This window comes from Emiliania huxleyi, assembly GCF_000372725.1.
Source record: "Emiliania huxleyi CCMP1516 unplaced genomic scaffold EMIHUscaffold_88, whole genome shotgun sequence".
Taxonomy (NCBI): domain Eukaryota; phylum Haptophyta; order Isochrysidales; family Noelaerhabdaceae; genus Emiliania; species Emiliania huxleyi.
Genome location: NW_005195441.1, coordinates 270,345 through 285,531, shown reverse-complemented (window position 1 = coordinate 285,531; position 15,187 = coordinate 270,345). Strand labels below are relative to the sequence as shown.

Below are 15,187 nucleotides of genomic sequence, written 5' to 3'. Positions count from 1 at the left end.
CACAGCGACGACGCGCTGGCCAGCAAAGGCCTCGATCTTCTTTGGCTGCCACTGGTGCTGCTGGCCGCCGTGGCCCAACCGGCCATCCTCTCCAAAGCCCCAGCTCCAGACACTGCCTTCGGCGGCTAGGGCCAGGCTGTGACCCTCGCCAGCAGATACGCTCACGGCGCGCTCGCCGCCCAGCGCAGGCGGGAGGCGGGTGGGCGCGTTGAGCAGTGTCACGCCCTCACCGTGACCGAGTAGCCCGGGATGCCCTGCCCCACTGCCGCACGACGAGAGCCGCCCCTCGCCGTCAATGAAGATGCTGTGCCGCTCGCCTGCAGCCGCCCTCGCCGGTGGGTTGGACTCGCAGAGCAGCGCAGCGAAGCACAGCCACCGCACGGCGCATCCCTCGCCCTCTGGCTGCGCCGGAAGCTCGAAGCCGCGCTCTTGCGCCCACAAGCGGATGGCCTCCACCACGAGCGAGGCGTGGAAGAGCAGCGAGACGGCCGCGACGCGAGCGATGTCGAGGGGGCTGTTGCAGCGAGAGAGGGCGCGCGCGAGGAGCTCCGTGGGGAGGTCGAGGAGGCGGGTGGGCGGCGGCGTGTCTGACGACATCCGGGCTGAGGAGGCTGACCCGCCAATGTGCAATGGCTGGCCTGCTTTCGCCGTTTCGGTTTCGGTGCCCGCAATCAACCTGAAAACAATCTTGCCATGCGGGCATTATAGCTCCGAGTAGAGGGGGCGGTCTGCTGCTAGGGGAAACCCGGAGCGCGGAGCCAACCCTCGGAGACCCGTGTTTACTTTACAGCCCTTGCCCTGCGAACGCGCACCCCCGGGGCTAGGGCTCTCTTGCCCGCAACCCGATACCGATCATCCGGCCCGCTGGGTGCGCTTCTGAGCTCCTCGGCCCTGGATGTGAGGTTACTGACTGCACTCCAAGTGCTCCAAGTGCGGGGTGCTTGCCTTGGTGCTGCGGTGCTGAGCGGGGAGAGCGGAGGGTCCGATGCGCTAGATGAATTATAAGGAAAAGAATTTTACAACAAAACTCCATACCGGACGTATCGTGAGCGGCAGACAGACACACAGAAAAAGAATAAAGGAAGTCACGTACTTTTAGCGGGAGAAAGGGAGAGATAGGTGTGTTTTCTCGCAGTGTACCGGTCGGTCAGCCCACGACACTGCAATGTTAGGATTCGATAGGATACTGCGAGCGTACTTGGCTCACCTTCCGAGATTAGCGCGGAATTCCCGCCGCGTAAAAGTTGAGATCGTCGGCCATGATCGGCAGCGACAGCCCACCGCGCCCACGCTGCCGGTCCGTCGCCTTGCTGGCGACGGGGTCTGCGCTCCTCCTGCTCGCGGCGACCGCCTCCCTGGAGGCGACTCCGCTCAAGGGGGTTTTCGACTATGGCGCCGCGTCAACCTTTGTAAGCATCCTTGGCAGCACCTGCGAGATCATTAATGCACAGGAGCGGTGTAGATGCACCACTACCCAACGGCGTGGCGCTTGCACGTACGCGCGATTGGGCGCACTGGCGTCCTGACCCGTGTACCGCGAACCTCGCGCAGGAGTCGGCGGGCGATGTGCCGATGGAGGTGGCTGCCGTCCCTTTGCGCCCCACCCTTCCAAAATCGAGAAGGCGCCTGTTTGTGCAACGCAGGTGGTCTCCATCTACGGCTCCAGGACAAGCTCGATCCCGCTTGGCCTTCGCGACCGTCGCAATCCGCCCGATTACAAGCGCGCACATAAGCAAGGACGGGATTTTCCCGTCCGGTCCTCATACTCGAGTCTGCCATTGCAGGTATCTCGAGTACGACGTGTACGGATGGCGGAGCCTGTAAGATGCCCCGACATAGCGCGCGCACGCAATACTCGCCCAAGGGAGGATGAGTGCGCTGTCCCCACGAGCACCACCCGTGTGCAGGTTCCGTTATGACGGGGATGCGGACGGCGTGAAGGGCCTAGACCGGAAGTGGGTCGACGTCGACTCGCTTAAGCGGATTACAAACTGGACCGCAGTGCAGGGAAAGGTACCCAGAGCCTTTGCTCCAACCGTTGAGATGGCGCACGTGAAGGCGACGTTTGTGATACCTCTCGTGGCCTCGCCTGGCACAGGTCGAAGAGTACGAGAAGGGCCTCACCGCGCTGCGCGAGGAGAATGTGGGCGCGGCGCAGAAATTGAAGCGCGAGGCAGAAATTGATGGCGGCGGGGGGTTTGGCCTAGGCCGGTGAACGCGGCCACCCAACGTGCTCGAGCTAACGTGGAGGCCAAAAGGTTCAGCTAACCGCCGCCTTGCCCATCGTTCTCAAGGGGCGGTTCTTTCAGTCCGTTGAGCATGCAAAAGGGGTGCAGGGGCGACGACGATCAGAGATTAAGCGACGAGATCACGGACGCGGTGTGTGTTGTCTTGACCGTGTGAACGCGGCGTTATTTGTACATTGACCAGGCGCCTCCTGCGGCGCCTGCCTGTGAGGGCGAGCCCATGGTTGCGTGGTTGCGCGCCAACTCGACTTTATTTTGCCGTTTCCGCTCCGGGAAGTGCCGAAGGCCTGGGTTCCGGCTCCTACCCGGACAGGGGTCTTTCGCCACTGGCTGGCCCCTCCCTCCAAAAGGGCCCTGCAATATTAGGTACCCCCTATTTTCGCCGTTTTCATCTTTTTTCGCTTCACTAGCAAACAAAATCTCTCTCTCTCTGCGCGGCCCCTGATAGGTAGGTCAAAGGTGCCTATATGGGCTTCCAGTATCGGACCTTCAAGACATGCGCTTTTGGCCGGTGGCCTACTCGGACAGTAGGTTAGAGGGCCCAACTTCAGAATCGTGCTTTTTGGGTTGGGTTGGGTTGTTGGCCCGGGTTGGGTTGTTCCGCGTGAGGTTGGGTCGTCGGCGCGAAGGGTGAGGTCTCGACCGCCGCCGCTCACGCCAGCGGACGGCCACCATCGGTGTTTTTGGCTTCGCCACCGTCCAAGGCGTGCGCCATGCGCTCGCCGGCATCGAGCGAGCAACGTGATCGACCGAGCGGCTTGCTGTGTGGACGCCTTCTTCTGACTCTCGTCGAGAGCGTTTTGCGTCCCGGCGGGTGGGAGAATATGTGTCGTCTGATGTGTCACTGTGTACGTCACATCGGTCTTGATAACAAGCACGGTCGATCCGTCGAAGCGATACACTCGTTCCTATCACGCTGGAAGGCTGGCACGGAGCTCTGTGCCGGCACACAGAAGAGCCGTGCGGCAAGAGAAGAGCTCGATGGGGAGCGAGAACCGTCAGATTTTCAGGTGTAACCTGAAGTCCGTCGCGATGCACTCAATCCCTCCCGAGCGAAAGCCTGTGGCTATCTCGAAATCGTCGATATATTGCGGATAAACTGCTCTTGCCGCATAGCTTGCAGAGTCAGAGGCGCAGAAAGGCTGCGAGTGCTCGACGAGTCTTGCGAGCTGCGCGGTCAAACCTGGGGGGAACTGACCGCATCGAGGCGGACTTCCGAAACCTGGGTGAGCACCTCTGACGGTTCTCGCTCCCCATCGAGCTCTTCTTGCCGCACGGCTCTTGCTGTGTGCCGGCACAGAGCTCCGTGCCAGCCTTCCAGCGTGATAGGAACGAGTGTATCGCTTCGACGGATCGACCGTGCTTGTTATCAAGACCGATGTGACGCACACAGTGACACATCAGACGACACATATTCTCCCACCCGCCGGGACGCAAAACGCTCTCGACGAGAGCCACAAGAAGGCGTCCACACAGCAAGCCGCTCGGTCGATCACGTTGCTCGCTCGATGCCGGCGAGCGCATGGCGCACGCCTTGGACGGTGGCGAAGCCAAAAACACCGATGGTGGCCGTCCGCTGGCGTGAGCGGCGGCGGTCGAGACCTCACCATTCGCGCCGACGACCCAACCTCACGGAACAACCCAACCCGGGCCAACCCAACCCAACCAACCCAACCCAACACGAAACAACCCAACTCAAAGCACGATTCTGAAGTTGGGCCCTCGGTTAGGTTAGGAAGGAAGGTGAAGGTCGGACTGGACATCAGCGCGGTATGGGTGGGACAGATGATGACGACACGCACGAGCGACACACAGGTAGGCAGGACCCCCTACGCGCTCGGAGTTCGAACCCTGGGTCGGAAAAAGAGTTGAGGTTAGCATGCGGTTCGGGCCGGCGATCGCGCTCCTCCACTCAGTGCCACGAGCACCGCGAACGCCCGGTGCGGCGTTGACGGCTTCAATTTTGGGGTTGGCTGACGTTTCTTACCGTTCGGTGCTCTACGACTTCTCTCAGCCGGACCAGCTCGAAGAGTGGGAGCGGATTGACGATGTGATAATGGGCGGCGTCTCGAGCTCTCGCCTCGTCGTCGACGGCAGCAGCGCCCTCTTCGAAGGCCGCCTGCGCTCCGACGGCGGCGGATTCTGTGGGCAGCGCATGCGGCTCCTCGCTGAGCCACTCGATCTATCTGCGGCGGATGGCGTGTTTGTTGACTGCGAAGCGCTCAGCGTGGGCGCCGAGCCGTCGAAGCGGGTGTGGAAGATGGCGATACGAACGAAGCAAGATCGAGGCGAGGTTGTCTATCAGGCCGCCTTCAAGCCGCCGACGGGCGGCCGCGCCACCGTCAATCTGCCGTTTGACGCGTTCCGCCTGGTGCGCGGTCCGCGGCTGGTGCCCGGCGTGCCGCCGCTCTCGGCAGCACAGACGAACGAGACGTACCAGATCTCGCTCGTCGTCTCCAAGTTCGAGGTCAGCGAGACGGGCGCCGCTCTCCCCGGCTTCGAAGAGGGCCTGTTTGCGATGCGGCTCCACGAGCTCGGCACATTCTCGACGCGGCCACCCCCCTTCTCAAGGAGCATGCCGCGTGCGCTCTCCGAGAGGGAGCAGGCCAAGGCTGCGCCGCCTCTCCTCCGGCTGCTCCGGCCGCTCCTCGGCCTCGTCTTTGGAGAGCCGACGCGCCGCCGACGCGCAGCCACGCGACTGCTCGAGGCGCGCGGCTCGTCGCGGCTGCAGCGGGCGAGGCTCGGGTGGGCATGGCGCGCGGCGTCGGGCGGGCCGCTGGTCGCTGCGAGGAAGACCGCCGCGCTCGGCTTGAAGGACGCCGGCGGCTTCGCCCTCTCGCTTCCCGTCCGGCTGCTCTTCAAGCTCATCGTGTGGAGCAGTAAAATGGTGAAGACGATCATCAGGGCCCTCACGCTTCTTGCTGAGGAGCGCAAAGAAGGAGGGCCCGCGGCGAATGCCGCCTCTGCGTAGGCGGCCAGAAAATGCGCAACGGATTGCCTCTTAGTCAGGCTTGGCACTCGGGATCGGCTGAGGTCTCAATGCGCTGACCGCGGCGCGAACGCCAGCGGAGGCGTTCCAGGCCGTTTTTGGGCGCAGGCATTTTATACGCCGCTTCTCGACAGCGCACGAACGCGAGACCGCGCGCACCGGCGCATAGCCACGCAGAGGCCGTGCAGCTAGGCGCTTGAGTCGTGTAGGGTTGAGGCGGCGGGAGAGTTGGGGGACTCACATACAGTATCGTGACGCATACGGGGGGTATACACAGAACCGACACAGGATCTCTGACACCGTGACAGGCAAAAAAAATGGGACACACGTACGAATTTGCTGCATAAGAGCGCACGTAGAGCGCACACCCTCTCAGCGAGACATCGAGCACATAGCAGCCTGTGGCGCGCCTCTCTTGGGGGGCGGCGAAGGGGAGATGTGCGCACGCGGCAAGCGCGCGCACGATTAATCGACGGGGTGGGTTCGTAGCGCGGGGCGGCGTCCGCGCGGCGACGGGGCCTCAGGCGGCGGGAGGGACGCCTCCGCCGTGCGTCTCCTGCACGACGTTCTTCATCTTGTCGATGTCCTTCGACGTGTCGTACATCCCTGACTGGCTGGCGAGGCCCGTCGAGCCGAGGTTGATCGCCGAGATGCCCTCCTTGCCGAGCTCGTCGACGCCGTCCCCCTTGACATTCTTCATCTTGTCGATGTCCTTCGACGTGTCAAACGTGCCCGCCTGCGACGCGTGCCCGTGCGAGCCCATCCCGACCATCGTCGCCGTGCCGTCGCCTCCGAGGCCCTCGGTGCCCTTGACATGCGCCGTCTTGTCGATGTTTTTCGACGTGTCGTACGTGCCCGCCTGCGACGCGTGCCCGTGCGACCCCATCCCCACCATGGTGGCGGTGCCGTCGCCGCCGAGCCCGTCGATGCCCTTGACCTGGTCCATCTTGCCGATGTTTTTGGACGTGTCAAACGTGCCGGCCTGCGACGCGTGCCCGTGCGAGCCCATCCCGACGGCGGTGGCGGTGCCGTCCTTGCCGAAGCCCTCAACCCCCTTGACCTGCGAGCGGGGCGGGGTTCGCGTTGCCTTTGTGTTTGCGCTTTGTGTTTGCGGGTCGCCCGGTCTCTCTGCAGGCGTCTGCTACACAACATGTATTGACCTTGTCCATCTTTCCGATGTTGCGGCTGGTGTCGACGGTGCCGGCCTGGGAGGCGTGCCCGTGCGACCCCATCCCGACCGCCGTGACGCTGCCGTCGCCGCCCAGCTTCTCCACGCCCTTGACGTTGTCCATCTTGCCGATGTTTCTGCTCGTGTCGACCATCCCCGACTGGTTGGCCTGGCCGGTCGAGCCGCGGCCGATGAAGGTCTGCGCCGCCTTGCCCTTGGCCAGCGTCTCGTTGTCAAAGTGCCGCACCGACTTGTCGGCCAGCTTGGCGCCAAACGTCGGCCACTCCTGCTTGTAGTCTGGCATCTTGGAGGCGACGCGGCCGAGCGCCTCGAGCGTGAGGAGCACGGAGTTCATGTCCTTGTTCTCGTAGAGGTTGACCGTCTGCGCGGGGAGGCGGCGGTGGGAGAGAGGCGTCGTGCGGCGGTGCAGGCGGGGCCCTGCGGCTGGCCTAGTGCGAGGGCGCCCACCTGGAAGAGGTCGTGCTTGCCCACACCCAGCTTGGTGCACGCGTCGAGAAAGTTGCTGATGTTCTCCATCTGCTTGAAGGGCATAGCCATCGTCGAAGCCTTCTTGCAGACGCCGGGCTTGATCGCAGTGGCGAGAGCGCAGAGCACGATGCCCGACTTGAGAGCCTCCTGCAGCGTACCATCGAGGGACATGCCAGTCAGCGCCTCGATCCACCCACGTGCCTCCTGCTCCTTCTTCGGATCGCGCTTGGCAGCCGCCTTGGCGGCGAGCTCTTTGTCCATGCCGTACAGCGGAATGCCGTCCTCCGTCTTCTCGGCGGCATCGTAGCCGGTGTGGACCGCCGAGCTGACGGGCCTCGTGTCCTGCGCTGCGGCGGTCTTGGTGGTCCAAGAGGTGTCCGTCATTGTTGTGTGCGCGTCGGCGGCTAGATCCCTCTTTTGGTTGTCGTGCGACCACGGCGGCGAAATTCTTTTTGCCTCGCCTCCCTCGCTTGGACTCTCGAGGTGTACCTGTGTTAGTGTCAACTACCAGCCTGGGCCGCGAGTCGGTCTCGTCCCGGCTCGGCAAGCGGAAGCTCACCAATCTCAGCCTCGCGCGCTAAAAGAAAGAAAACGGACCCCAAGGGAGGGATGCGGATGGGAGGACGGCACAGGGATTTGCGCGCTTGCCGGCTTTGGCCCCGCGGTTTCTTATTGCACTCGCTCTCGTCGCTCTGCTACCTGACGGCGCCCTTGCATCTACCTGCTGACGGCGCCCTTTGCATCTACCGATGAAGGATGGGGACAGTACCGCACCCGGGCGAGGCCGCCGGGCGGCGCGCGACACGATTCTGAAGGCGGTCCAGCGAGGCAACGAGTCGGCGGTGCGGGCGTATCTCAAGGACGGCGGCAGCGCCAGCGCAGCCTTCAACCATGGGACCGTCGCGAGGTTCTCGCTGCTGATGTCCGCCGCAAAGTTCGGGCGGGCCACCCTGGTGGACGTGCTGCTGGAGCACGGCGCGGCGCTGGACGCGCAGGCGAGCAACGGAATGACTGCGCTCATGGTGGCCGCTCAGATCGGCGACGACGCGATCGTGAAGCGGCTGATTCGGCGCGGGGCAAACATCCGGCTGCGCAATGAGAGCGGGCTGACCGCCCTGGATATTGCTCAAACGAGGGCGGCGGCGAACAAACACCCGGGGCACGACCAGTGCATCAGGGCCATCCGGCCGCAGGGTGGCTGGACGCCGTTGATCAGCGCCGCCAACAGAGGCGACGTGCGACTGGTCGACCTGCTGTTGGAGCGCAGCGCGGATGTCGACAAGCGCGACGGTGAGGGCGGCACCGCGCTCACAAAAGCCGCCTCCCTTGGCCACGCCGAAGTCGTGCTCCGCCTGCTGCGCGCGGGCGCCGATATGGCGATCCGCGATGTGGACGGCAGGACGGCGCTGCAGCACGCAAAGATTAAGGGCCACGCCGAATGCGAGCAGGCCATCAGGACGCACCTGGAGGAGGTGATGGCGGGGCGGCGCGAGCCAGCCGTTTCCGAGGCGGATGCCACGGCAACGCTCCGAGACGCTGGGAGCGAGGGGGCGCAGGCGGATGCGGCGGGTGAGCTGAGCGACACGCTCACGGCCAAGCTCGACGCCTCAAACAGCACTCTCTTGAAGTGGCGCTCTAAGCGGCAGCCACCCGACGGGCAGGCGTCCATCGAGCAGGTTTATCAGGCGCTCAGCTGCGTGTACACCCGCTCGGCCATCCACGGCGAAGGCGCCATCTGTGTCGACTGCCACCGCACCGAGGCGCTTGTTGCGACGGGTGGCGCCGACGGCGTGGTGTGTCTGTACGACACCCCGCAGCGCAAGGTCCTCGCCGAGATGAAGGGCCACGATGGCCCCGTCCACCGCGTCCGGCTCCACCCGCGCAAGGACGTTGCCGTCTCTGCGGGCGCCGACGCGAGTGTGCGACTCTGGTCGACGAGTGAAACGCGGAGCGGCTCGTCATTGTTAAAGGTCATGCCCTTGCACACGGCGGCAGTCAACGACGTCTGCATCCACCCGGGCCTCGAGTATACTGTGAGCGCGTCCGCCGACGGCTCGTGGAAGATGGCAGACCTCGCGACGGGCGAGTGCGTCGTCTCGGTGGAGGACGCGGTCGCCCTCAGCCACGGTGGCTTCTCCTGCTCCGACGTGCACCCGGACGGGATGCTCTTCAGCGTCGGCGTCCCATCTGGAAACGTAAAGGTGTGGGACTTAAAGTCGCGCACGGACGTAGCCAGCTTCGGCCTCGAGCAGCCCACCACGTGCCTCTCCTTCTCCGAGAACAGCTTCTACTTCGCCACCGGCGGCGCCGAGGGTGTGCTCAAGGTGTGGGACTTGCGCAAGTTCGGCGACAACAGGCTCGAAGCTGTCCACGCCATGGAGCTGGGCGCGCCCGTCCGCTCCGCCGTCTTCGACTACAGCGGCCAGTTCCTCGCTACCGCCGCGGGCACCGTCACCGTCGTGGGGGGCACTTCCGACTGGTGCCCGCTCTACGAGTCAACGTCGTGGGCCTCGCTCGCGGAGCACGAGGTGGCGGCGAGCGGCGTCTCGTTCGGCCCGGGCGCTTCGATGCTCGCTGCCGTGTGCCCAAGCGGCGACCTCTTCATCTACGGCCGTGGCGCTGGGGCGGGTCCTGCGCCGACCGCTACCGCCCAGGAGCGCGACGGCGAGCGCTCCAGCATCATCGAGGAGCATCTGGCGGCGGCAAGGCTGGCGGAAGCGGCAGGGCAGCTGCCCACCGTCAAAAAGAACCTCTGCGAAATGATCGCCGAACGGTGGCAGCAGACGATGGCGGACGGCAGGGTCCCCGAGGAGGTGTGGAGGGCGGCCGAGCGAGGCAGGGAGGCGACGATTGCGGCGTGGATCGACAGCGGGGGAAAGATGGACGTAACGTTCTCGCCTCCGGACGGGGTGGGTGGCACCACGCTGCTGATGCTTGCCGCCGGCAACGGCCACGAGCGTGTGGTGGCGGCGCTGCTGCAGCGCGGCGCAGATCCGGAGCTGTGCGACGCGAAGGGAAAGACGGCGGTGCAGATAGCGAGGCAGGCGGGCCGCGCCGTATGCGCAGAGCAGATCGAGGCGCACGTGGCGGCGGAGAGGGCGGCGAAGGAGTTGGAGGCGAAGTCGCGAGGCGAGGCGCCGTGGGCGGATTTGGCGGCCGGTGGTGCGTCTCTTCACACCCCTCGCTCTGACTAGGCGACGCGCTTCTGGCGGAGCTCGAGGCGGAGAAGGAGGCGGAGCAGCGCGCCAAGGAGAGCAAGAAGAGCAAGAAGAAGAAGAAGAAGGGGAGGGGGGCGGCGGGATCGTCGGAGGCGCATGCCGAGGCGGCGGGTGAGGTGGAAACGGCAGAGGCGGAGGCGGAGGCGGCAGAGGTCCCACCGCCCGATTTTGAGGTAGCCGCGCAGGCGAGGCTGAGGGCTGTGCCAGAGGGAGAGGCGCTAGAGGAGCAAGCGGCGGAGCCTGCTTGGGCGCCGCCCGCGCTGTCGCCGTCGCGGCTTTCCCTAGCTGCCCCCGACGAGGACCCGCTCGGCGATGAGGACTCGAGCTCCGGCAGCGTCCCCGACGACGCGGTGTCGGGTGAGCCTCAGCCAGCGGTGGCGGCGGTCTCGCTCGCCGACGTCATCTTCGACACTGGCCGGGCGGCCGTCCCCGAGTCCACCCTCGGCGGCGAGACTACGTGCATCGTGTGCTTCACCCGGCCGAAGACGCACATCGCGGTGCCCTGTGGGCACCAGTGCGCGTGCGGCCCCTGCTCGGATCGGATGCGCGAGTGCCCGTACTGCCGCGAGCCAGTGATGATGTGGATGCTGCAGCGCCTGGTGTAGAGCAGATTGTGTCCTGTCAAAGGTTGGAAGGTTTATCTCCGAAACGCAAACGGTTCGTCTGTAGACTGTAGCTGTACACTGTACACTTCTCTACTACTCCCGTACGCGGGGCGCTTCCTATAACTTCTATGACTAGATACGGATGATCGGAGATGTCGTCCTCAAGTCGCGCGAGTATTTCGCGACAAGCGAGTGCCGAGTCGCGTGTCACGAGGCCGTACCGCCACAGCGCAAACAAAAAGCCAAACTCTGTGCGGAACTCAATACTGACAACCTTAAACGTAACAATGGAGTGATGTGATTACGCTCTCTTCCTCGCAGCGTCTGCATCGTGGCTGAGCTGCGCGCTCGTGTGCATATCGCTCATCATTGAGCTCACAGCGGTGAGCGCGTGGAAGGCGGCCGTGAGTTGCAACGGCGAGTCGCGCGCCCTGTCTGTGGTGCAGAGCGCCTTGGAGTCGTCCAGCAGCTTGAGCGCGATGCCCACCAGGAAGAGGGCGAGGTGTAGCTGGCCCGCGCGTCGGCCAAGCCCGCCCGGCGGCTGGGACGACTTGATGGCCCAACCTGCAGATCCAAGGAACATGAACGCGATGGCCGACTGCAGCAACACGTCGTAGTTCCGATGCAGGGAGTCGGTGGCTGCCGCCAGCGCGAGGGCGCCAAGAGAGGCGCCGCCGAGAGCAGGCGCAAGATACGTCCGCAGGAGGCCGCGCCAAGCGGCGGTGCCCAGCCGCGGGTACAGGAGCAGCCGTGCGCCCATGTAGAAGCACTTCCAGGTGTTGTGCAGTGTGAAGAGCATCATGAACCGCACGTCGAGTCGGTTGAGCTCGACAGTGATCGAGGCGTGGTACAGGAAGGAGGCATGCGCGAGCGCGACGCCCAGCACGATGGACATAAGACCGAACAACGCGGCAACGCCACTCAGTCCTCCTCGTCCTTGCACACCCCACAGGTGCACGTTCGTGGCGAGCTGGAAGGCGGGCGCGCACGCGCTCGCACGCTTCGTACTCGTCTCGGTCAGCGGCGCTCGGAGGTGCCCGCAGCTGGCCGACGAGCAGCCGGCCAGGGTGAGGCGCGAGTGCCGTGTCCTTGAAAGTTAGGCCGTCCCACGCGTGAGGTGTGAGGACAGCGCCCGCAAGGAGCAAAGCCCCGAGGTTGACCATGACTAGAAGTGTGGCCGCTGCGGCTTGAGTCGTCGCCATGAGTTGAGACGGCCAGCACCGAGAGGTCGGGTAGGGGGCGGCGGCGACGCGAGCGATGTCGACGGGGCCACCGCAGCGGAAAGGGTTCGGCGAGCCTGCGGTGCGAAAGTTGGCAAAAGAATTTTTACCTCTTTTTGCCGCGCGTTTTCCATGGCGGGCAGCATCGGAATGCTTGCCCGCCCGGCGCCGCGCCCGCGAGAGGCTGCGGCGCCACCGAGCAGGCTGACGCCGCCGACGGAGGCTCTAGCTCCGTCGTCGGCGGCAGCTCGCTCTGCGGCTACTCCGCGGAGAGCAGCCGCGTGCAAAAGCGCTGAGCAACTGCCAGATGCAGCGCCTGCTGAGCTGCTGCCTCTGCTGCCGGCGCCGCTGTACTGCTGCGCGGCACCCGAGCCCGGCTGCTGCTGCTGCTGCCCGCAGCCGTTCTGCTCGCTGCCGTGCTCGCTGCCTCAGCTCGGCGGCTCGCTGCCTCAGCTCGGCGGCTCGCTGCCTCAGCTCGGCGGCTCGCTGCCTCAGCTCGGCGGCTCGCTGCCTCAGCTCGGCGGCTCGCTGCCTCAGCTCGGCGGCTCGCTGCCTCAGCTCGGCGGCTCGCTGCCTCAGCTCGGCGGCTCGCTGCCTCAGCTCGGCGGCTCGCTGCCTCAGCTCGGCGGCTCGCTGCCTCAGCTCGGCGGCTCGCTGCCTCAGCTCGGCGGCTCGCTGCCTCAGCTCGGCGGCTCGCTGCCTCAGCTCGGCGGCTCGCTGCCTCAGCTCGGCGGCTCGCTGCCTCAGCTCGGCGGCTCGCTGCCTCAGCTCGGCGGCTCGCTGCCTCAGCTCGGCGGCTCGCTCGCTGCCTCTCTGCTCGGCGGCTCGCTGCCTCTCTGCTCGCTGCCTCTCTGCTCGCTGCCGCCGCCCGCCTGCCACCTCCTTGTCCTCTCGGGCCTTGCGGGCGAGGGCGACGCGCCAGGCTGGCTGGTGCAGGGCGGCGGCAGGGAGGCCGAGGACTTTACGGCTCTAGCCCAGGACGCCATGCGCCGCAGGCGGGGCGGCAAGAGTGGGGGGGGCACCAAGTGCTCGCGCACCGGGAGCGGCAAGGGCGGCGGCGGGGACGCTGGGCGCGGCGGGCGCGACGGCGGGCCAGAGGCGGGCTTCTTCAGCGCGCTCGCCGAGAACGGCCTCGTGCTGCGAGAGATGCGGAAGGACGGGCACTGCCTCTTCCACTCCATCGTGCACATCCTCTCCGAGGCCGGCTGGGCGGACCGCGTGCGGGCACGGCTCAAGATTGAGCTCGACGCCGCGCCGCTGCGCTCCGCCTCGTGCAGGCTGCTCCTCGCTACCGTGGAGGCGCTGCCCGCGTCGGGCGAGGACGGCGTCGGCCGGATCCTCGAGCAGGAGGCGCAGGCGATCGGCCGCGGCGGCTGGGGCGGCGGGTTATCGCTCACGGTGCTCTGCGAGACGCTCGGCTGCAGGATCGGCGTCGTGGAGTACCGCGAGGGCAAGTACGGGCCCGCCCACGTCCAGAGCCAGCTGGACAAGGGCCAGGCCAAGTACGTCTACCCGATCGGCGTCCACTCCGGCGAGTACTTGGGCACGCTGCTCAACCGGACCTCCGCATCGGGCTGCGGCTTCCATTTCGACGTGCTGGAGGCGCCGCGACGCGGCAAGCGGCCGCACGCTGGTAGCCCCGTCGCGCCGCTGCCGGAGGCGCCAGAGCTCGCCGGCGACGGCGAGCGGAGCCTCCGCGGCTGCCTCGAGGTGGGCGACGAGCTTGCCGCCGCCCTCGCCGCGGCGAAGGAGCTGCTGACGCCGCAGGAGGCCGTGACCTCTCGCGCCGTCCTCGAGCAGACGCTCGCTTGCGCCTGCAAGCCGCCCGGCGACGTCCTCCGGCAGCACCTCGTCGTCGCCGTCTCCCGCCTCCCGCCGACTGTCCTTTACGACGGCCGGAGGCGGGCGCCTGCGACGGCGGAGGAGATCGCCTCCTCGCTGCGCGACGTCAACGGCGACCTGCTGCTCGACGGCATCTTCTCGCCGTTCGAGCTGCTCCGCCTCGTGATCGACGCCGGCTACGGTCGGGCGGCGGCGAGGTTCGCCTTCTTCTTCCCCGGTGGCGGCCTGCCGGCCTCGCGGCGCTGCTCGGGATCAAGGTGCTGGGCGCCTTTCTCGGCGACGTCGGCTGGTGCTCGGCGCAGCTGGTCAAGCGGGTGCGCATCGCCCTCGAGCCGCTCGACGGCATCATCCAGCTGCGCGACGCGCCCAGCCTCGACATCGCGCAGCAGGCGCAGCACTGCCTCATGCGCTACTGCTCCAACACCACCCTCGTCTACTTCCTGCGCACCATGCCGCCGTCCATGACCATCGAGGCGGCGCAGGAACACGACCGGCTCATCGCCTCGGCCTTCCACCGCATCGTCGGCTCCGAGGCGGGCTCGCCGGCGCAGTGCGAGCGTGCGCTGCGGCAGGCGCGCCTCCCGGTCAAGCTCGGCGGGCTCGGCCTCACCTCCATGGCGGCGATCCGGCGAGCCGCGTGGGTCGGCACCTGGGCACTCGTGTGGACGCCGCTTCGGCAGCTCCACGCGCCTTTCCGAGCCGTCGACATCACGGCCGAGTCGGCGGCTGACTTCCAGCAGCTCTCCATCTTCACCGAGCTGCAGGAGGCACACAGCACCCTCCTCGATGACTACGACTACGTGGCGAGGACCTACGAGCAGTACGACCGCCAGGTCTTCGACTACTGCAAGGAGGGCCTCGCACACTTCCGATTTCACCCCGACGGCCTCCCCGACCGCGACACACTCCTCCCGTTGGCCTGCTTCGATTCTGGCAGTGAGCATCTACAAAGCGCACAGCGTCGCTACTCCCAGATCATTCATCACGCAGCATGGCTCGGCTTTTGGAATGCGTTGCAGCTACCGGGCGTGGCTAGGCGGGAGGCGGTGCGCTTCATCGCCGTCAGCCAGTACCAGGCGGGCGCCTTCCTCAACGCCGTCCCCTCGCGCCGCGACTTTCGTATCCCGACGTGGGCGCTGCGCATCGCCGTCCAGCGGCGCCTCGGGCTACCACTTGACGAGGCGCTCGCGCGGGGCGCGCCGACCTGCTCGGCGCGCGGCGGCAAGGTGCAGGACCCGCTGGGCGACGCGGCCAGCAACATCGGCCGCCTCGGGCACTGCGGCCGCCACAACAGCCTCCTCGCCGCCCTGGCCAAGGTCATGCGGAGCGTGTGGGGCATGCTCGTCGAGGTGGAGCCGCGGGACCACCTCGGCTACTCTAACGACTACCGGCCCGACGTCTCGGTGGCGG

At 66.3% G+C, this 15,187-nt stretch overlaps 2 protein-coding genes across 2 annotated transcripts; one reads left to right on the top strand and one right to left on the bottom strand.

The window, feature by feature from the left end:
• Positions 1 to 4,718: 4,718 nt before the first annotated feature.
• On the bottom strand, positions 4,719 to 7,285 carry EMIHUDRAFT_438902 (hypothetical protein). Its single transcript, XM_005758164.1, has 3 exons — positions 6,872 to 7,285; positions 6,537 to 6,785; positions 4,719 to 6,190 (listed from the first exon to the last, which is right to left on the bottom strand). Exons 1-3 carry the CDS (start codon positions 7,274 to 7,276, stop codon positions 5,756 to 5,758), a joined length of 1,089 nt encoding a protein of 362 aa, XP_005758221.1. The 5' UTR covers positions 7,277 to 7,285; the 3' UTR covers positions 4,719 to 5,755.
• Positions 7,286 to 8,367: 1,082 nt separating this feature from the next.
• EMIHUDRAFT_219888 (hypothetical protein) lies at positions 8,368 to 10,715 on the top strand (the record flags this gene model as incomplete). Its single annotated transcript, XM_005758163.1, has 4 exons — positions 8,368 to 8,809; positions 8,888 to 9,630; positions 10,000 to 10,051; positions 10,288 to 10,715. The coding sequence occupies 4 exons, from the start codon at positions 8,368 to 8,370 to the stop codon at positions 10,713 to 10,715; spliced, it is 1,665 nt and encodes a 554-aa protein (XP_005758220.1).
• Between the last annotated feature and the right edge of the window lie 4,472 nt (positions 10,716 to 15,187).

Bases quoted from the DNA above. Each gene is read 5' to 3' on its own strand.
- EMIHUDRAFT_438902 (XM_005758164.1), bottom strand. From the start codon at position 7,276: ATGACGGACACCTCTTGGACCACCAAGACCGCCGCAGCGCAGGACACG. The intron at 6,786-6,871 runs GTGGGCGCCCTC...CTCCCCGCGCAG, and splicing joins GCAAGCACGACCTCTTCCAG to ACGGTCAACCTCTACGAGAA. The intron at 6,191-6,536 runs ATCGGCAAGATG...ACGTCCAAAAAC, and splicing joins TGGTCGACACGAGCAGAAAC to ATCGGCAAGATGGACCAGGT.